Source organism: Psittacula echo (genome assembly GCF_963264785.1).
Source record: "Psittacula echo genome assembly, chromosome: 6".
Lineage (NCBI taxonomy): Eukaryota > Metazoa > Chordata > Aves > Psittaciformes > Psittacidae > Psittacula > Psittacula echo.
In genome coordinates this window covers 30,411,369-30,433,806 of record NC_137743.1, presented here as the reverse complement: position 1 = coordinate 30,433,806, position 22,438 = coordinate 30,411,369, and the positions used below count along the sequence as shown (strand labels likewise).

The 22,438-nt window shown below is 39.3% G+C and overlaps 1 protein-coding gene across 4 annotated transcripts in view; it reads right to left on the bottom strand.

The window, feature by feature from the left end:
- The window catches only part of KALRN (kalirin RhoGEF kinase), a gene marked incomplete at its 5' end in the record, with an annotated part of 522,231 nt that overhangs the window by 160,551 nt on the left and 339,242 nt on the right, over positions 1-22,438 (bottom strand). For all 4 annotated transcript variants that reach the window (XM_080620947.1, XM_080620949.1, XM_080620948.1 and 1 more), the window contains 6 exons: positions 1,429-1,543; positions 2,477-2,626; positions 5,770-5,988; positions 8,653-8,772; positions 14,606-14,772; positions 20,030-20,225. In XM_080620947.1, the coding sequence (XP_080477073.1) occupies positions 1,429-1,543; positions 2,477-2,626; positions 5,770-5,988; positions 8,653-8,772; positions 14,606-14,772; positions 20,030-20,225 (967 nt within the window). The remainder of the gene's footprint in view (positions 1-1,428; positions 1,544-2,476; positions 2,627-5,769; positions 5,989-8,652; positions 8,773-14,605; positions 14,773-20,029; positions 20,226-22,438) is intronic.

Here is a 22,438-nt window from a genome sequence, read left to right as displayed (position 1 = left end):
CGCTCTTCTATTAGAACATTGAGTCTAGTTTCTCAACCACTTACAGTGACTTATGATCATTTACAGCACCTGTTAACAACCTTTCTCATCCTAAGCTGCTCCCAAATATACTGATATTCATTGCTTATGTTACCAACACTGGTGGTAGCAAACAGATTTGGATGTATCCCTCCCTATTTACAAGTGTGACACTGATTTAGGTAAAAAAATCTGTAATACTTAAGTTACTTGCAAAATCTAGCCTAGTCCCTGCTGAGGACAACAGGAACCTTGAATGACTAAAGGAACTCAAACCTTGTCATGGGTGCTCTAGATCAGGTCTCTGCATAAAGAGTCTATGCCAAAAAAACCTAATTTTGTTCTGCATTAATGACTTCGCTTTGGAAGCATAGTAAGTATCCTACTATATGGTTGGTTTATTCCAAACTAAAGTGCACACTCAAAGATTTTCTTTGGAGAGAGTCACCAATCACAAGAATTACATATTTGGCTTAGAAAAAGATTAATATAGAAGTTGATTTTTATGTAAGTGAGTAATTTCAAATAAGCTCAGTGAGGAACACTCACAAGTTTCTATCACGTGCATATTTAAGGGCTTACTGATTCAGGGGTTAGTTAATTTTCCCATGATTTTCAACTATAGGAAACAGAAGTTCACAACAACAAGCATTTGACACAGTAGCGTGGGAAATTTGAGCAAAGTCATGTTAACACTGAAGAACTGGCATTGAAAGGAAGGAAAATAATCTCTTCAGTAGCACCTTTTCCATCTTTTGAGTAAAACCCAAGCTCCCATCCCTCCCATATATAATGATCACACTGCTTTTAACCTGTATCTTTCTGCAGCTTGTAAGAAAGCAATAATAACAAAAATGTTTCATTTTTGCAGAATCACTTAGCTCATTTGCAGCATTTCTAGGCAGAGATTAATTGTTTAATTAAGCAGAGAAGTGAAAACATTTCAAACATCTCAAATGTATCTCCTGATTGTAAACAGTGCTCTTTTGTCTAAAGGAAAGTAACTACAGTCAAATACTTTTGCTGGTGATTGTTTGATGTGGTATGACATTCAACAGAATTCCAGGGACAAAAAAATAGCAGATCCATCCTAGGGACAAACAACTTTGGGACTCTTCTGACAAGAGAAGCCAGAAAGCACCCATGTTTCAAATTCTTTTCCTTCCCCAGTCCACTACCACTTGCAACAGCAGAGTTCTGTATAAGAACTCATGCCTAGCAGAGAAGGATCACTTTCTGAGAGGCCTCATTACCATTGCTAAATGTGTCAGGCGTGTGTATCATTTCAGTCACAATGGACAGAAAAACTTAAGGTGCCTTCTCAGCATGTTCACAAACTTTAGGACGACCACACAACAGAAGGAGAAGCAAAGAAAACCTTCAATGCTGTCGCTGCACCAGTGCACTAACCTTTCACTTGCTGCTCAGGCCCCCTTGTATGGCTTGCTACTCCAGGCATGCTGACATTATTTCTGTGGATGTACTTGAGGAATACTTCTGCATTCCTTCGTGCCAGTGTACAGGCCTAAGAAAAACAGCCCCCAACCAAAAAGAATCAGTAAAGATGAGCAAAGAAAGCAAACGGGACCCAAGGGAGTTCTCTTTTGTCTGGGAGCATGAGAGCTTCAGCTAAGAGGCTAATAGTCAATAAACTCAGGCAATAAATGAACAGACTCATATATGTATTGAAACATGAGTAATTTTCAATATAATGGCTGATGGTTTTATTAGGCAAATTAATGGCAATAACAAACTAACTGGTTGTAAACAGCTAGTACAAAACACATTTTCAATCTAATCAAAGCGAACCCTGTCTCTCAGGAAAAGTACTCATTGTTTCAATAAAATGTACAATCCAAAGCCATAGTTTCTTAAGCTAGGCTTGAAAACACAGTTTCATATTGTGTATCAGTTTTAGTGGAAGGTGGGAGGCTGATTATCAGTTGACTTGTCAGCCTGTCAGCTCCACAGCTCTTACAAAGCAGCACCTGGAAGGCAGTAGGAAATCTGTTTCCACCCTGGTCCTGCCCTGCAGACGCACAATTGCTTCAGTTGTTAGTAGTTCTTCAGTTATTGGATTCAAGGACAAAATTTGAAATGCTGTATGGTTTGTATAAGCCAACACCAAAAAGACGTATAATACCTGTCTTTTATCATGCTCATCATATGCAATTTTGAGAGTTTGAACTTTGAACCAGCACAACAACTAACATCCTCCAACTGCAATGCAAATGCCACCTAATTAGTTAATTAGTCCTGATGACATCTGAGATATGCATTAAAGATAATGCTTATTACCCCTACTATAAAAGTGCGAAGCTGGTTTAGGATTTATACAGACAGCCAGTAGCTGAAGTAAAATTATACTTCAGGGCCTCCTCTCAAACTCACTAACACTGCTCTAAATTGACTACTTAATGAGGAATTATTCTGATTTACTAGAGAACTAAAATGAGACCTTGAGAAAAGCTTCCTTCTGTTCCAGGTGTTTGCTGATCAGAGGGATGACATGGTCTATCTCAGATGCTGGTCCAAGTTTATCTCGACCTCCACACCAGTCTTCATCCCGTCTGTATTCTTGTTCCAGACTCTCTAATACGCTGCACACCTAAAACATGCCCATAGCACAATAATTCAGTTATCTACAGTCATAATCAAGAGAAACATATTCAGTAAAAGTCTATGACCAATGACATTTTATATCTAAATGTTTTGGACTGTGGACCATGGCATGAGGATAACTGGGTATGAAACAGGCCCTGGACAGAGTGATCTAGCAGTTTTTCTTACCCATAGGGATCTCTGCTCTTTGGGATACAATTTATCTGGTTTAAGGGTGGTGAATTCTTCTTCTCTTCCAAAGGATAATGAGGGGGAGGAAAACTCTGAATTAAGGCAGAGGTCAGTCTGGCCCCAGTGGATCATTCAGGAAACAATACCCATTCTGGAAGGGTGCTTTAGATGTGTTTAAATCCTACTGAAGTCAAGGAACTTAGCACATACTTAAAGAAAAACACATGCTTAAATACTTCCCTGAAACAAAGTCTGAAGCTGGAACTAATTCTTTTCAGCTGCATGTTAGTTGCTCCCCATACAGCATTTCTAAAGACTGATGGAAACCAATAGACATCAAATCAGTGTCACAACCTAGGTGGATGCAGGTGTTCCACTGTACAGGGCTTACACACGTATCTTCTATCTTGGTAGAATAATGGGCATGACATAAATAAACCAACACAGTCTGAATATTGTGTGAAAACTCAGACAAGGCTGAGTTTTAGACACTACATATCCTGAGAACAGCAATGGCCTGTGGAGACACTGAAAAAACTGCAAAAGTGTTCAAGAATATTTGGAACTTTCCTCTTGTTTCCTAGTTAGCTATTCCTACACACTCCACTGTTGGGATTACTCAAGATCCAGTCAGTTTTCACTAGGGGCCCAGCTAACCATGTTCACCTTTTTCTTGCTCACTCCTGCAACTTTTATATGAATGCAGTTATAACTCAGAGGTTCCCACATGAATGACAGCATAGGCTGGAAAAGACTCCAGCATCATCCACCCCACTATTGCAGGCACATTTTCATATAACTCCATTCATTAACATATCAAATTCAGGTTTTAAACCAGTGAGCTGAGGTGAACTGATTAACTTACCCTACTGTCACGCTGTTCAAGAACCTTATGCATTTAACCATCTGAAATTATCTTCTTGCTTTAATGCAATCCAGTATTCACCCTCAAACACTTATTGGAGAGCAAGTGCCCCATATCTTATTTAGGCACAGAAAAGCATTTCAATTTTACTTCTTAAAAACTTTGGCACTCTATTGGGCTTTAGTGACATAAAATATGGAAGTATATGGACTGCCTGGGATCCACATCTTTCTGGAAAGGATGGTCCCTGCACATGCAAGTATCATTTCTCTGTTGAGATGATGAGAGAAACTAATATAAAGTAGGCTGCTAATGAAGTCAAAGCGAAACTGGGCTATTTGAAAGCCAGGGCTCCACCAGTTATATCAAAACCATAGCATACTTGAGGAAGACAGGCATGAAAAAGTTTGGCTGGTTATGTCAGTCTCTCCACCCTTTTAGATGTTTTTTGTAGACTCTCAGAGAATTCAGGACCTAGTAAATTACTCAATCCACTGTCATCCCATCAGGGAGCAGAGCGTTAAGGACCACAAATCAGCTGTGCAGCTCAAGAGACAAGGACAGACTACTTGCAGCAGTGAGTATATGAGCATTTGAAGACTGAATAATCTTTGCCCTAAACATTTGCTGAATAGACACAACTAATAAATTAACTGTTGGGCACTGCAGTATGCTTGTCTAGGACTTGGAAACATGAAGAGAGACTGTATTGATAAATTGCTGGCTATGCATACTCTGATCAGCACATTTGACTGTCTAAAGCACTAATGAATCCGTTAATGGTTTTCATTTCTCACAATCCTCCACTAGAAGTAATTCATTTCAATCTTGAATACATCAGGGAATGTAAATCTATTTGAAACTCTTCACAGTGAAAGACATTAACTCTTAAACAACCTTAAAAATGAATTAAACAAATGATACCAAAAAGTGGCCCAAATGTCATCTACAGCCTTGATGATATAAGGAAAAAATGATCTCTTACCCTAATAATATGTTTAGTATTCAAGTACCCACACTGTGACAGTAATTTTCACTGACTACAGTATAAATGGCACCTGTCTGCACAAGGGATGAATAGTTGCACTGTACCAGCAACCAACTGGAATGCATTTTGCAATTCATGGACACCTGGAATGAAGTAAAGCTGTGTCACCATATAATGGATACTGCTGTAATTGTCTGTGTTGCAGATAGAGTTAAGAAAAATCCCTTCATATCTTGGCATCTTTTTCGGCATGGTGGTGAAAAACTAGTGAAAACTCTGGCTAATACTGCTCACAAAGTAACAAGTAAGTAATTGCATGCAGTTCTCAAGAAAAAGCAGATTTATATTCCTCAAAACTAACTCTGATATCCTGAGAACTTGTATCAAAAATGGTGGCATTTCAGAAATGTTGCCTCTTTGGAAGGGGGACAATAAAAAAAACCTTCAAGACTTAGATTTTTTCACGGAAATCTTTAAGATGAAAGTCACTGCAATTGCTGTTCTCTTTTGTTTGGTGGGTTCTGCATTTTTCTTTTTGTTACAATACTTGTCAAAGAAACAGTTTTGACTAGTTCAAACTATTTTCCATATGTGGCTTAGCATTGCTATGCCAGTGGAACAAATGTCCTGACACTTAATTTTGCCAATACTGTGAGATCACTTACTGGCAGAAGACCCCCTGTGCTCAGGGTCAGTAGAAAACTCACACCTATCAGCACTGCTACACTGTGGAGTGCACTCACATTAGTGTTGACCAGCTGGGAGTCACCTGAGGGCTCAACACTGGCCCTCTTCAGCTGACAGAAAGGTTTATATCCACTAATATGTGGATGAAGACATGTGAATATATTTAAAAATAAAAACTGCAGCTTTTAGGGGTAAGCAGGGCTGACTGAAGCCACACTCTTCCTACTTTTAGGATTACTCATGGAAAAGGGAGAAGAATAAGTACTGCTCCTTAGTGGTATTATCAGAGGAGGTATCTGGAACAGTTTAACATTGTGCTGGTCTTGGTGAGAGGCAATACCTTCTCACTATGTACGGGGAGTTAAATCCCAGGCTGTTGTGATATGCTATGGCACAGATACGACACTGTTCAGCTCACCTGTTCAGATGTCTTATAGAAGGCCACCGAGGCATTGACAAGTTTGAGCCTGTCTTCCATCTTCAGCATCAGCTGCTGCCAGTGCAGGGCCACCTTTTCGGCACATTCTCTGATAGCATCAGCATCATAATGCCCAGCCTGTAGCAACACTTCAGCTTTTTGCTGGACTTGCAGGGCACTCTGGTGTGTCTTCTGTAAGGAAGTGGCATGAAAGAGGGACTGTGTATGAGGGGAGGAAAGAGAGGTTGTATAGATGTGCCAGATGTATGGTAGAAAGGTGAAGCGAGGTGTGAGCATGGAGATGCGAGAGAGTGAAAGATTTTCAGAGAGTTATCTTCAATTAACAGTTACTTTCTCCAAAGCATTTTAGTTTCAATTATTCACACACATTTGCAACATGTTATTAAAGCTTGGGACAAGCAAACACTGTCTAAAATGGGTTAGCTCCACTGATCAGCTACTGCCTCTTGGGCAACCCAGGGTGGGGTTCCTGGTGGATACATTTGGACAACCCCAATCCAGGCAGCTGTTGTGCTGAGCTCCCAACCAGCCTGTACTCAGTGCTCACTGCATCCCACACAAGCTGCAGATACAAAAGCAGACACTAAAGATCGTGCAAACTATGGACCTAATCACCCTAATTTGACTCTTGCCTGGCAGTTTGATGGCATCAGCAGCTTTACTTAAGCATGAATTGTCCTGTCTGCAGGATACGAAACATCAGCCCCAAAGGTATGAAGATGCTTTGCTAAAAGGCATGAACTATACTGCAAATATCAGCCCCTACGAGATACATTTCTGAAAGTCAGGGCAGTCATGCTGGAGCTAATCCATGCTACCTTTAACGGCAGATCTGTGGGGAGTCAAACTGGTTTTTCTCAACTGTTCCCCAATTTACTCAGTAGCCACTTAACAGACAGGACTGAATCATCCGCTTCATTCCCCAGCCTACACCACCTCCTGATGGTTACACCTTCCTGTTTGAGCTGCTGAGAGGAAAATAGCCCCTGGCCTTTCATGGCCTTCTGAGTAACTGTGTTCAGGCATGGTTTAGTCCAATATTTGATTTTAATCTTCTGAACAGAAGCCCTAAAATCTCCCAAAGACTCCTCTGTTCAGCATCCTACTTGTAACTGCTGCTGACAAATTCTCATGTGATACTTTTATGATTTAATCGTTGAACCCAGAAAGAAGCTTGAAATCATCTGGTAATACACTGATGAATAATGTAATGCAGAGAAAGCTATTAGCAAAGAAAGGATTAATACCTGGCAGAAACATCTAGGAAGACGTTCAAGAACAACTGGTTAAATTTAATATCCAGCTGCTTTACTGATGTTACAATTGTAATACTTGTTTTAAATAGACTTTAAAGGATTTCAACTGAAAATCAATCCCAAATCTAGAATGCCTTTAGAGAATGGTCTGCCTTGTGTGCTTTACTGATCTCTTTCCCATACTGAGTTTTAAACACTTTAAATATTTAATCTCATGATTTCTTCCTTTGAAGACTTATTTTTCCCTTACTGTGCCGTAACCCTCTTCTCTGTCTGTGATTTGCATTTACCACCAAATACAAGCACTTCCCCAATGGCAGCAAGCTGCAATAACACAGCCAGTGGGTGTCTTATTCCCCACTGTTGTCTGGTGATGGCTGCCAAGATGTGGTCAGCACAGCTTGGTACCAGTCAACTCATTCGGAATTGATAGCAAACTTCTTCCTTTTCCCTTAGAAGCTGCAATAGCTGCTTCTTCCTTAGTGTGAGCGGAGCTGGACCAAAACAGGCCATCAGCTGAGATTTAAACTCTGCACTTACTAGGAACACTATAATATATATTGCCTTATTTAAAGTTTAGCAGAGACATAAAGACACCCCATCCCCCAAAAACTCCATTATGGAATTACTATTTTCAAAGTTTAAAGTTTGGGTTAGTTTTGTTATTTTCAAATATATATAAACCACAGAAAGAGGTTTTCTAACTTGTCTGGTCTGTAAAAAGCTAACAATTAACATAATCTGGGAAGCATATACACCCTGTTGAGCAGGAACAGGAGAAAGCAATGAACCCCCTTCCTAGCAACTGGAGTGAGCATACCCTGTGAGTGTAGGGTTTGTTCATAATGACAAAGACATATAAAGTAATGAGCCTAACTATGAATCTTGTTGTGCTCTAATCAGGAGAGTCCAGAGCCCTCCACTACCTTCTCGTTCAAAGCAAAGCAGCCTGAACCAGGTGCCATTCCTCCTGTCATGTCCTGGCCCTGTGAGTGAGGCAAATGTGTTGGCTCACAATTAGTTTTTGAGGGTCATGTTGAAGATGTGTTACTCCAGGGCAAGCAGGGGCAAAAGCTCATTTTAGCAGGCAATTTTAAAAAATTGACCCTCTTGCCTCTTCTTCAACATTACGTGGGTTTGAATGGCTCTTCTGCTGTCCACAAAAGGAGAGTTGAATGAAACAAAGACTTCATGTGACAGCATTATCCAGTAACAAAGATATTCATAAATGAACACTTAGAAATAATCTGTGGATCATGGACATGGGAAGAAACTGACTTCACAAAGTTTTCTTATTTTCAGAACACTCTGTGAAGTTTAATCTCTTTTTTTTTTTTTTTAACCAAAGAAATTATCAGAAGATGCATGAGTGCCATTTTTATGAATGGAAAGGCTGGTATCTGACAGCAGAAGAATTAGGTGCAAATGATAAATTATTTATTTCAGTATTAACTTCCAGCTCCATTACAAGTTTAATTATAAGATGATTTTCTAAAGTTTTTATCCCTTCCCTTCCTCCAAGCCAGCAACAATTGACGCTCAATAGATAACCTTTTGTATGGTATTCACCTGGGAAGGAGAAACAAAGTTAACTTATTCACGTTACCTCTATGGCCAGCTGAAACTGCTCATGCTCTCGCTGGAGCTGCTCAGCTTCAGAGAGGGAGCTTGCATTGACAAGGCTTGCATTCAGCATTGATTCACCATTCCTGATCCAGCCAAGCACCTGTAAAGAAAGGATGTGCTTATGGAAAGGTTGCTTCAGTACAAAGATTTATGTAGTCACTGATCAGAAAATGCTTCGGGCCTCGCTAACAAAAAGGTGCTTTGCTCAGTGTGGTCTCAGGCTGAATCAGTGAGCAGAAAGAAAGCCTAGGTAAGGACTTAATAACATACATTTTTAGATGGCAAAGATGTGTTAAAGAAGTTATCGCTTTAAGAATTAAACTCCTAAAGTATTTACATGGACATTCAAAAAGCAAAGAGCTTTCATTTCCAAGGTTTGATCACAAAAAGGGATGTTTCCCTACACAAATACCCAGGGCAAAAGCAGAAAGTACAATGAGGGAAATTTGAAATTAAACATAAAGATCTCTCTTTCTTTCAAATTTCCAAATTGCATCATGGACCGTGCAACTCCTTTCTGCACCATGTCCCTGAGTTTCTTCCACACAGAAGTCAGAGCTTAGCGGTAAGGAGGGAGAAGACAGAGTTGGTTTCAGACAACACAGAGTTAAGATGCAGTTGGAGGTTCCACCTGCACATACAGCTAGGAAGAAATCCCAGGTCTTGAATTTTATATTTAGTCAAGAGGCTTTACTTCAGGGATATTCAGATTATTTGTAGACATGCAAAAAATGCTGTAATGACTACAGAATCAAATCTTAAATGTACATAATTAATCTATCAAGCTTGTACTTATTCATTTAAGCAGTAACATTTTCTGCTATTTTAAAACATGTTTGGAAAATTAGCAACCAGAACACACATGCAAGTTCTTTGCTGTGTTTTCTCAAAGCTTATTTTCTACCTGTGTAGCTGTGAAATTATTCCAATAAAGCAGAAAGTTGCTGAATTCAATTCACAGATGCACAGGAAATCCTGACTGCCCAATCACTGCCCTAAATATAGCTCGTGACTTACAGAGCTCCCAAATTGACTTTGATGCAATATTTTACATAATAATTTCCCTTTTGTACATCATTTTCACCAAGTGATACATTAAATTGCCTGAAATAAATAGGGATTTTCTGTTGTTTTGGATTTTGTCCCTCCATCATGTATCACCCTCATTATAGCCATTCAGTTCCCTGTAGGGTAGGAAAATGAGTTTTTCCTAGGAGAAGGAAAGGGGAGCCATCTATACACGTAGCTGACCCTAATTTGCTGAAAATTACATTCTGCTCAGTACAACAGTGTGGAAGATTTCATTTGTCAGCTTCCTCTCTTTCATCAGCAGGTGTTATTGTTCCTGTGGGAAATGCAACAAAGATTTAAAGGAAAAGAAATCGGGTTATCATATAGCAAACTTTTTGGCTGGCATCTTCTATAATCCATCAGACAAGAAAAATACATTGTTACCAACTACATAGCACGAAAATCTGAAGTTAACCGAAGGAGCACAGTGTTTGGGAAAGACTTGAAGTGAGGACATGATAAAGCAAGACATGCTTTCATTTTTTATATACCATGGTATACCCTGGCTTGGGCTATTTAGAGTGCTGAAAATACTGAGTAGGTAAGCTAAAAACGCAGCAGCATTTTTTTATTTTCTTCTTTTTTTTTTTTTAATTTTCTGAGCTGAAAGTTTCAAAAGCTGACAGAGAGGTTTTAACACAGATTTCACACAAATATCTGAGTCTCTAAATACTGAAACAACATCAAAAAGAAACACACCCGAAAACTCAGTCTTAAAACAAAGTAACTTGATAAGTTAAAAGCTAATAGGTTACAAGTTTGAACAAGGAGGAAGAGACCATACAACTGATTATGGTTGGAAACCGAACAACTAGGTTTCCTCTAGTGTTAATTCCTCTGTACAGCTGTTTTGTTGACTCAAAAAATATCCAGGGTAAAGCAGTTCAGGTCAGGCTCTTATGGGCTACATCTTGTCAGCAATGTTTACAGCACTCTTCTTGACTAAGGCTGCTGCCATTACTGAGTTGTCCCCCTCTCTCCTTTCCCCAAAATGAGGGTTCAGATGCTCACTGTGGAGCTCCTACACTCCCCTTCCAGGCCCAGTGAGCACCCAAGCACTAGCAAATTTTGTTTGGAAGAACTTAAATAATTACCCCATTCCACTTCCAAAAGTCTAATGCTTAAATGTCAGAACCTCATCAGGGATTGCACCAGCTTTTTCCATAGTAATGTTTTTCTCTTAGTTTGTTTTCCTCCTCTTCTTTTGTGCATGTTTTTCAGAACAAGAAAAATTCAGTTGCATACCCAAAGCTTCTTAAGTCTAAGTGCAAAAACCAGTCACCTGCAGAGCCTTTCACTGTGTCACTGGTTTGGAAGAAGATTGTGAAATGGTTGGAAGAGAGCATTTACACATTTGTATCTGGTTTACAAGACCTGCACATAAATTGACTCCTACTTACATGGCGTTTAATACCTTTTAATTGAAATATGCATAGGAGCTAATTAAGCACCAAGACACTTCTCCAATGATTTCCTGTATTAATAGATTCACCATTACCTGGCAATGTGCATACAGGCCACCAGCAAAAGATGTCTTTAAACAGTCTTTTACTTCAAATTACAGATTCTATCAACTTTGTAGAAGAGGTGATTAAATAATTCTGGAGATAAATAAATCTCCAAAGACTTCTAAAAAGCCTAACTATTTTTTTTTTTTTTAATAATGGAGAAGCAGAAACACACTGACAGCATCTTAGATAAAAGTCACTTGATACTGGAGAACAATTTCACTTCAAGGCATGGGTTGTCAGATCTGAGACAACTCCTACCTTTGACTTTAATTTGCTTAAATCAGGCTACACTTTTGTATACTGCTTCTCTGTAATTAAATAATAGTACCAAATTCTTTTAAAATTCATACCCTGAAACTTTGCTATCTTCACTGAGCATAGAATCAGATGCTACAGGAAAAATAAAAACTAAGGCACCCCTTACGATGGTAAAAGATTCTTAAGTTTTAAAGTCAAAATGATGTTAGTGAATCTTTTGTATCTCTGGACCCTTAGCAGCTTCTTTGAGAGGCTCTTACTACCACAAACACAACCACCAGCAAAGACACACACCTTCTGGAAATTTTAGCCATGTTCAAAACTGCATCAAGTTTCCAGGAGCTCTGTGATGTTAGAGTGGGAAAAAACCAAGTATATTCGGTGTCTCTAAAATGACTACTTCCCATCATCCTTTGGGCACATTCACCTGGAAGGAAATCTAATGCCAAACAGCAAAACCGCTAACAGGCACACGAAAAGGAATAAATGCACTTCAAAACAACCTGGAAAGCAAGCGTAGTGGGACACTGTGAGGATATCTGGGAGTAAATTAGGTCAAGTTCAGCATTTACAAAAACCAGAAATAAAACATACAAAGGTACAATAAGGGGATAGCAAAGCCAAACAGCTGCAAACACAGAATTAGAGAGTTTGTTTTTTAAACTGACCTCCTCAAATCTGTTCTGCTATTACTTTCATGTAAGCAATCTAAGCTCTGTAGTTTCTGTCAAAAATGAGTGGGGTCCAAATGAAGGGAAATCAGTCTTGGCCAGGATCTTTCTTAATAATAAAGCATACGTGAATCATTGATCTATACTATTTCCACTCTGAAGCAGTTCACAGAACATCTCATTTGGAATTGTTCTGCTTTAATAGCCGCAAACTTATATTCATTGTCTTGGCATTCAAAGCCTTGGTGCATATGACATAAAGCAGAAATCCCTGGTAAATGAGACTTAAATAGATAGAGACAGTTAAAAGACTTTGTATTTCCATGAGCCATTATATCAAAATGCAAACATATGTACATGTAGCAGCCTTGACCAATTTTACTATGTCAGCAGAACTACAGTAGGTGTCTTACGGCAACCACATACCATCTGATTCATAAGAGTGAGAGCAATTTGGTAATGAGATCATCCATCGTCTCAGATGCACTGAAATCAAAGTGAAGGAAATCTGGATCGGACTGGAGATGAACTAAAAGCCAAAATCCATATATTTCCCAAATTCACTAAATGGTTGGGAATACGACTCATCTACAGAAAACCAAATAGATAAGGGCACAAATACATTTTAATTTGCCTCTTTCTAAGGGAAACTGTAGCTGTGGTAATTTATACGTTAATAAGCAAAGGAGTCCTTAGTATTCAGCTGAACAAATAAAATTTGTCTTCACTACTGGTTTGCTGAGGGGTCACATAGTAATGAAAGCTCTGATGGTCCTAAGCTCCATTAAGGAAATACTACTTTTCAAGACACCCTTCTTCTTCCACAGTAAGTATTATATAGCTCAGTACATAGTAACTATTTCTTTTGGTTAGATTTTGGTTTGTAAAATAATTAAGGCCCAGCTGATATTTGATAATAAAGCAAGCACCATCAGGTACCTGTAGAGAGTGCTGCGCTGCCACTGTATGGCTCCAGAAGCAGCCACAGGCTGACCAACTGGCACACTGGCATCCTGGTCGAGTGGGCTAGTGACACTTGGTCAGATAGTGATAACCTGCCTTTTTATAATTTCTGCTACACATATTACTCCTGTCTATTTTCTATCATAAGTTAAAATGCCTCTACTTCATCATAAATCTATGACACAAAACTCCAAGTTTAGCTAAGTTATGTGTGAGAAACTTTGTGAACCTATGGGAAAAAGGATACATGTCATAATCAGAGTAAGGTAGTGACTATAAATATCACAGAGTCTGTGATACTTACAGGTAAACCAGTCTATAGAGCTGTGGAGCTTTATAAGCAGTTGGCTTTCAATTATCAGAAATGCAAAATGGCTACATTTTTAAAATAAAATTTAGGGTTGCAAAATATTTACATCAAAGTGGACTTTGAAAGAAAACGTATGCAGTGGTGTTGGTGCTGCCAGTTTCTAGGTTGAGAGTTGTCTGAGAATGAAGGATTTTCTCCCAGCAATGATAAAAAAATTCAGACAAAGTGTCACTCAAATATTCACTTTTGAAGACAGAATAACTATGATCATGTGTACTGAGCACTCAGAATATATATATTTATACAAATATATATATAAACAAATAAGCAAATCTTTTTCATGAGCACCTTGGATTGAACTATCCCCTTGCCCCAGTACTGGTAAAATGGGAATCTGGTGTGCTTCCCGTTTTTCTAATGAAACCAAGCCAATTCCATTGAAATCCAGACATACACTGAAGTGTGAAGCCACCTATGGATTAGGAAGCTGGAAGTGTAGGATTATCCTCTGTAGCAAGGGAAACCAAAGAAATGTGAGGCATCCAAATTAAGTACCAGGGGAAACTTACAGAGGCAGAACATGAATGCCTACACTAGGATGAAATCTGGAAGAAATGTAACAATACTAAGATGGCTACACAAGCCCTAGCATCTAGAGACCACAGACAGAACTTATCATCTCACCCAGAAGATGTTACAGATTTCTGCAGGTCAAGAGATGTATAGCAATAAATGAAAAGGTGAAACTACTGTAATGTCATACTTAGACCTCACAGCTCAGTTATCCTTTGCTGTGGGCCAATTCTTCACAACAGCTTAAGTCTGTATTCCAAATCAAATCATTATATTCCCAGAACACACGGGTTTGAGGCAGCTTCTCCAGTTGAGAAATTATGGGGTCAGTTCTGCACAAACTTCTCGTAACTATTCATGAAGACAAATATATGCACACTAGAGGGAACAGAGCCCTTCATTATTTGTAAAGGGTCATGCTGCAATCTGTCAGCAAATCAAGTACCGTTAAGGAAAGGGGGATTCAGATTGTTCACCTAAATGTATGTGATTTGGCAGAAGTTGGTTTAACAGCTTGCATGTATGTAATGGCTGAAAACACATTTCAGACCCTTATGGGTGTTTAAAAACTCTCACCTGCTTGACTTCAGCTTGTAAGTGCCGGAGCTGTAGGCACTGTTCTAACCTCTTGTGAGTTTGGTCAGCATTAAGCTCCAGCTCATGCTGTTTCTCATGAAGGAATTCCAGCAGTTCTTGAACTTGAGTTGCAAGATCAATGTCTTTTTCACAGATCAGCTCGATGCCTGCAACATGCAGAGAAAGAGATAATTGCACTTATTTGAAATTCCAATAGTCACGCAAATGTAAGCTTCAAAGATTTTTGCCACCTAACACAGTGATTTGCAACTCTCTGAGAACTTCCTCACTAAACTTTCTCACATGCAATATTTGGCTTTCCCAGTTTACTATGCTGCATTGCTACATTTCTCTACAAGGTGGTGTTTCTCCAGTGATCACTGCTCACCCATCAGCACCTGGCTAGTAGGACAGGATTTGACTTTGTAAGAACATTGAATTAAAAAAAGAAAAAAAGACAGAAAAACCTCACTTTCTTAAAGTAATTAACTTATACTTCAGAAAAGCATGTTGAAAAGAACTTACAAGAGAAAAAAGATGAGGAATAAAATAGAAAAGTGAAATATAGGAAGTAAACTCTAGTCACCAGAGCACTACAAGTGCATGGAGCTCCATAGTGCAACCTTTATTTCCATCTGTGCACTTTAAAGGATCACTAACAACAATCTAGTTTAAAACCAGCCTCTAGTTCTTTCAGAATTATTACAGAGACTGACTTTCACTCAATCCTCACATACCAGAGAGAAAAAGTGGCTTAGTACCCCATTCCCCCCTCCCTGCATTCTGCACGAAATTGATAAACCCCTGAATGACCTGGCCTGATTTCACAGCAGATCCTGACTTGATCAGGAGGTTGAAATAGAGACATCTCGAGCCCCTTCCTAGCTCCTGAATTTTCTTATGACCCTACAAGCCTTGTGTGTAGTTACATGAAATACAATGCAGAGCTTCACATAGAATCATAGAATAGTTAGGGTTGGAAAGGACCTTAAGATCATCTAGGTCCAACCTCCCTGCCATGGGCAGGGACATCTCACACTAAACCATGTCACCCATGATCTTCCTTCCTTATTACACTGGTATGATAGCATTGCTAGTACATTACCATGTAATTGTGAAACTCTGGCCTGGAGGAAATATGATGTCATCCCAAGTTACTATAATCCCTGTGATTATAAACTAATAAAGACCTGTCTCTTCCCTTACTGACGTCTACTGGAATTTTGCCATTGGCCTCAATACAGGAAGGATCAGGAACATAATATAAAAATAATCAGATTGCAGTAGTGCTGAGAAAACACTACACTTTTCTCCAAAGCCGTTTGAGTTCATGGAATAAAAGGACGTAAAAAAAGAAATGTGTTAATTAGAAGCTACTGTACAAAAGGTTTGGACACTGCTTGTAAAACCCATTTAGAAAGATGTCTTTTTATCCCCCTTTATCCTCCTTAGAGACTTGTGACTTTCATTCTCTCTCACAGTGATATCTATAATCTGCTCTCTTGAGACCTCACTTGGAGTACTGTGTGCAGTTCTGGTGTCCTCAACATAAAAAGGACATGGAACTGTTGGAACAAGTCCAGAGGAGGGCCACGAGGATGATCAGGGGACTGGAGCACCTCCCGTATGAAGACAGGCTGAGAAAGCTGGGGCTGTTCAGCCTGGAGAAGAGAAGGCTGCGTGGAGACCCCATAGCAGCCTTCCAGTATCTGAAGGGGGCCTACAAGGATGCTGGGGAGAGACTCTTCATTAGGGACCATAGTGACAGGACAAGAGGCAACGGGTTCAAACTTAAACAGGGGAAGTTTAGATTGGATATAAGGAAGAAATTCTTTACTGTAAGGGTGGTGAGGCACTGGAATGGGTTGCCCAGGGAGGTTGTGAATGCTCCATCCTTGGCGGTGTTCAAGGCCAGGTTGGACAGAGCCTTGGGTGACATGGTTTAGTGTGAGGTGTCCCTGCCCATGGCAGGGGGGTTGGAACTAGATGATCTTAAGGTCCTTTCCAACCCTAACTATTCTATGATTCTATGATTCTGTACAGAGGACAGTACACAAAATACATATGACTTTATGACCGATCCTATCCCCTTTTTCCTCATTTCTGGTTTTATCAGAAAAAGCACATGTGAACGCAAGTGACTGACTTATTTCCTTTCCCAGCCAAAACAAAACAGTTTCTTCATTACCAAATAAAGTGGAATGGCCCCTGGCTTCCAATTTATAACTGGAAATTTGGTATACATTCATATTCTTGGGACTCAAGTTCCTTTCAATTGCTAGACACCAGGCCTTGTTGCTACAATTAGTCTGCATATGGTTCTGTATCCTCAGGACATGATGGCTTTTTGTATGCTTGACTTCACCACACCTATTCAATATTAAATGCACAGTTTTCCTTCATGCACACTCAGTTGGTATGGTTTTGATTGCGCTAGCTCATCAGCAGCAACCAGTGAACTGCCTGGGATGCTATCCAAGGGCAGCCTGCACTCCCTATGATGAATGAGCTGCCCTTTCTTGCTTGTCATATGTCATGCAGATTTATTCTGCAGTGCCAGTGCATGTGGTGAGAGCACTTACTCTTCTCAAAGATTGGTTTGCGAAGTAGAAAGCCTTGTTTTCAGAATAATTTCATACATATAATCATTGTGTTTTGATAGACAGAAAAGCACAGCTGATTGATTTTCTGATAAACCGAACTTGGTTGCCATTTTATTCTAATGTCTCAACCAGAGCAGCAAATACCAAGTGAAGGATAATGAATTGAAAATGTTTTAAAAAAATACTTGACTTTTTTAAAAAAAACCCTGACTTCCAGATCTTACATGTCTCCTACTAAAACCATGTATTTCTTTAAAGAATAATTATTCTGATGGTGAAAACAGGCTAACCCAAAGCAGGCTCACCCACATGTGCTAAGAGTAGTGGAAGGAATCACAGGGATGTAACTCTGAGCTGTATGGAGCTCTGGAAATACTGGACTTGCACAGATGCTCCAGATAATGGCACAGAGTCTGATACGGTGCATCACAGGACCACTGGATTTATTATACCAACATGACAATATTCACAGGGATTTCCAGCCTGGTAAGAATCACTGCTCGAAATCTGCATGGGACATGCAAAAATCATGGGTGAATATTTCTACCTGCACAAGATTTCCAAGTGAAAAAGGTATCATGCATGGAAAAACCTGGATGTCATTTTCTCTGACAGACTTAACTAACTTAAAGATCTCCAAGCCAAATGCAAGAGTGATCAAATCAAACCAGCTTCCTGTATGACATGATGAAAAGAATAAAGCTCAAAGGGAATTACAGAGAAGGGAAAAAGCTTGGTCAGTTAAGAGTAGCTGGTTAGGTATAATGTCCCTGAAAAACCACATTTTTCCTTCTGTGACTACAGCTGAGTTTTGATTGTAGCAGTGGTGCTATTGCACAATAGAAGCAGCAACAGCAGCTGATTTCCCAGAACCTCTGCAAGTTGCAGCTCCAGCAGCAAGAACAATCATTCCTTAACTTATGCACTGAACAACTATGATATAGGTTTCAGGAAGAGAGAATAAAATTAAATGAATTTTTTTTGAAGTATAACTGTCCTTTATTGAAATAAGAAACAGCAGGCTCCCAAGAGCAACATCTCTCCCTTATTTTGCCATTTTCCCAGCATTTAGCATTCCATGCATGGCAGACATGACCATTACCTTTGATTAACTGCAGCTACTCTACATCCCCATGAGGCTTCTGCTTCTTTTCCTCTGGGAACAATAGGCTTTTATTGGGTAGGCTTCACAGAAAGTGATCTTAGATAATCTTATAAAAACATTTTAAAAGTAATTTCATTTAGTTGCTAATTTTTTGTCTGCAATCCAAAAGTTGTTGTTTCTAACTTCCTGACAAACATAGATTTCCCCCCACTCCCCTCCCCCCCCAAAAATCAGTCACTGAGACTCCTGGCTGTGCTCTGCTCTGGATCACATTCTTTACCTGCCATGAATTCTTACTGATATTAAGATTCTTGCAGGATGGAGGGCAGGGGAAGAAAAACCAGGAAGAATCTTATCTGACATATTAGGACAATTTTTCTATCTCAGAAAACAAGGGATCAGAAGCATAGGACCAGGCGTAGTGTGGGGAGATTTCAGAGAAGCTTGCAACACGGTTCACACAGTGCACCAGATTGTCTAGTTCACAACATACTCTTGTAGCAGTCCTTAAGCCTCTGTTGAGTGCAGCTTGCCAAATAGGCTGAATACTGCCAGACTTTTTTTTAAAGATGAGTGCCCTAGAGGTAAAATATTTGCCAAAGAATAAAACCATAAAAATCCTCTTTTATTTTGAAAGTAAAAACTGGGAGGGAAAGAACAGGAATTGCTCTCACTTTGCTCTCTTTCCAGACATTTAAGAAGGTTAAAACACAAGTAACATTCACTTCTGGACTTTATGCAGTGATTAAACTGAATTATGATATTCCTTTTCTAAATGCAAAATGCAAGGATACAAAAATCCTGATTCACAGGATGTCTTAGAAATAGGATCCTACTGCTAAGAAGCAGAGTAAAAGTATCAGACTCCCTATCAACATGAATCAAGTCTGTCATTTAAGAGCATATGCCAAAGGTTTTTTTTACATCCAAGTTGCTACCTTCAATTTTCACAGAAAGTGCACACAGAAAGGAAAATTCCAGTATAGTTTATCATATTGCCTCTTTATATAAAATAATTCCAATTAGACCTGGCTGGAAACAAGAGTGCCATTTCATGACTAGTTTCAAGGCTCTCATATTTGGATTCTTCCCCAAAGGGCTCTTGGATAACTAGCTTCTTTCTCCCCTCACTCTCCTCTCTTCCCCTTGGGCATGTCTGCACTCTGAAATGTGGCGAAGGGAAAAGGTATTCAAGTCTGTGGAGAATGAACCCAGGACACCTGGTATCTATCTGCATAAGGTTTAACAAGCTGAAGAGTCTACAATGACTAGACTTTATCCAGACCGGAGGTCTAACTGGCCAGCTCGTGTACCTGTAACTCATGATTTTCTGCAGTGCTTGTTTCTGAGCTGCGCAAGGACAAGGACCTACCAGTGTAACTTGTCTTGCCCTCCCTTCTCCATGCACTGTAGAAATGATCACAAACTCCATCCTGCAGTTGTGAAACTTTGTGAATGACACCTGAAAGTCAGTTTTATTTCCTCAGTGAGTTTCAGTGTCAAAGAAACAGCAACTTTTGGCATATAATCGTGGACCAAAGAATTCCAAAACTTGTGGAACAATTCTGGGAGCTGGGAGTGGAGAGACAGATATTACTGGTACTTACCTTATGTTAAAAGCCAATGTATTTGGCATATATTGGAACACTTGATATTCGTTTTGTGCTTTTCTTGGGTTTTGTGGGTTTTCTTATGTAAAATAATTGTTCTGCTCACCTGAAGCCTGGACCTCCATGATGTACTGGTGTAAATCTTGCCCTTGCTGAATGACTTCGAAGGTCATGTTGTTCATGGCCAACTTCCGCTCAGTGTGACGCTGCAAACGCTGTTCAGCCAGAGTGAGGTCTTCAGTATTGAAATCATTCATTTGTCTCAGCAGATCTTCATTCCAGGCATCTAACTCTGCTGTAACCTTCATAGGCAGAAGACAGACACTATATTTATTCAAGATTAATAAAAAATCTTACTCTCAAACTGTGTTTGGATCACAAAAGTACTTCACATTTTGACTCTGATCCAGAAACCTCCAAACCACAGTCTCACTATTCTCTCAATCCTGCTCATTTAATGGTCATGCTTAAGCTATTGCTTGAAAAATAATCCATGAAAAGCTTTACAACAAAAATCTGACAGCTTCTTTTTCCCTTACATATTTCAAAAGACACTGTAAGAGAAGACCCACTATATTTACATGGATGGTAGAGACAGTGTTTCTGAATAAATTCAAATTTAAATGAAGTAATGCTTACAGAATTGAAAAAAAATTTGTATCACCTGTGACTACATAAGCCCAAAATGACCTGCATCCAGAAACATTTTGCAACACACTGTACATTACATATTAAAGACGGAAATACTATTTATTCTAGCTTCGTAGAACTGAAATTATAAGGTGCTTCCAGTAAACCCTAAGCCAAAGATAAATAATACATTTTCAAAATCATTATTGATATAATGCATTGTGAACAGTATCTACCCGTTGTTCTCGGAGAACACATCATGAGGCTAGATATTTCATTTTGAATTTGTGAGTTAATCCCCACAGCCTTGACTGCAGTTGTGCAATGTGTGCTATGCCATGCTTTTGGGACTTACAGTCTTTTATAAAGGTCTTTCTGTTATTTTCAGTGGACCTGAAAACAGGCCCTGTATAACTTTTTTCTCCTGTGGACCTGAAAGTTTTTACACTGGGCAATGAATATAAATAATTGACTTCTACAGCACAGAAACATCATACTCAAGGGCTAGGTGAATCACCAGCAGAATCACAAATGGTACCTGGTTCTAACCAAAGACTGATACAACCTGTCAGTATTCCTGGAAACAGGCAAAATCTTCTGTTGCTTTCTCTACTTCCTTCTTAATTAATTAAAGCATAGTCTGATGATTTCTGCAGCTCATTTATGCTGCCGTCTGTATCTTACATTTTAGCCCACAAGTAGCCAACGTGTATCAAAGCCCTTCTCTGGTTTTGCCTGTTTGATTAAAGCAAGACCTAGCCTCCACCCAAACAGCACAGTCTCACCTCAACCTAGATTCTGCTACCGCAGACAATAAAAAGGGAATGTGCTAGTGACAATGGATGAGGGTGAGGGGACGAGTACTGTGGAGAATATATATATTTTTTAAGCATTTCAAAATTATTAAATAAATGCCTTAATTCTGATTTATAGGTCAATTCCTCATAGCTAGATTCAGGAGAGCTAAAATTAGGTACCTAAATTCCCACTTGTGCATGCTATAAATTAGTGAAAAGTTCTCTGTTTCTCACTAAAAGTGTTCTTCAGTGCCTGTGTGCAGTGAGACTCTTAACTTCTGAAGCAGCCAAGATTCAAAATTCTCAGTTCAGTTTTGCTTTCCAGAAAACACACATTATATCCAATGCAGGCACAGGAAAGCAACTCAAATGGACTGGCTCTAAGCCCTTCTGCCCTGGTTTGACATTAGAATAGATAATATGTAGTTTTTCATTAGAAGGGGAAAAAACACACCAGTTTCTAGTATCTTTATTGAGAGAAAAGCAGAAAAGCAGATTTACTCAACCAAGAACCTGGGACCTCAGCTGCAGGGTGAAAGGCAGAGCGTGGATATCCTGAGGGGCTTCTATTTTTCTTCAGCTTGTTCCATTGCCCATTCCACTCAATTACCTTTAAATAATAACTATCTCTGCAGTCTCTTTGGCTCCATTCCTGATTCCAGCAGCCTCTGATTCATTCACACATTACAGCTGGAATACCTGGACTACGGAGACTTACTGACAGATTTAACAGTTACGGAGAAATGGGCAAAGTAGATGCTGGAGAAGGGTTTTACTAGATACATTTACAGACAGATCCTCAGCTAACAGTAATCAGAACTGAGGTAATCTTGGCCTTGTAGCAAACTACAAACAACAGAATGATTTTAGATTAAGTGCAGGTTCCTACAGGCATGACAATAGTACTTAAAGTTCAATGCAAAGCACTTTCTGCTCTTGGGAAGGCATGTGATATAACTGAACCAGAAAAAAATTAATTCTTATGAGTTATTAAGAATACTGCCTGTTTGATTTCATTGCAGTGATTCTAAGCCTGCTAAACATACTTATTTGAAATTTTGCAAGGGTTCAGAAAGAACTTCTAAATT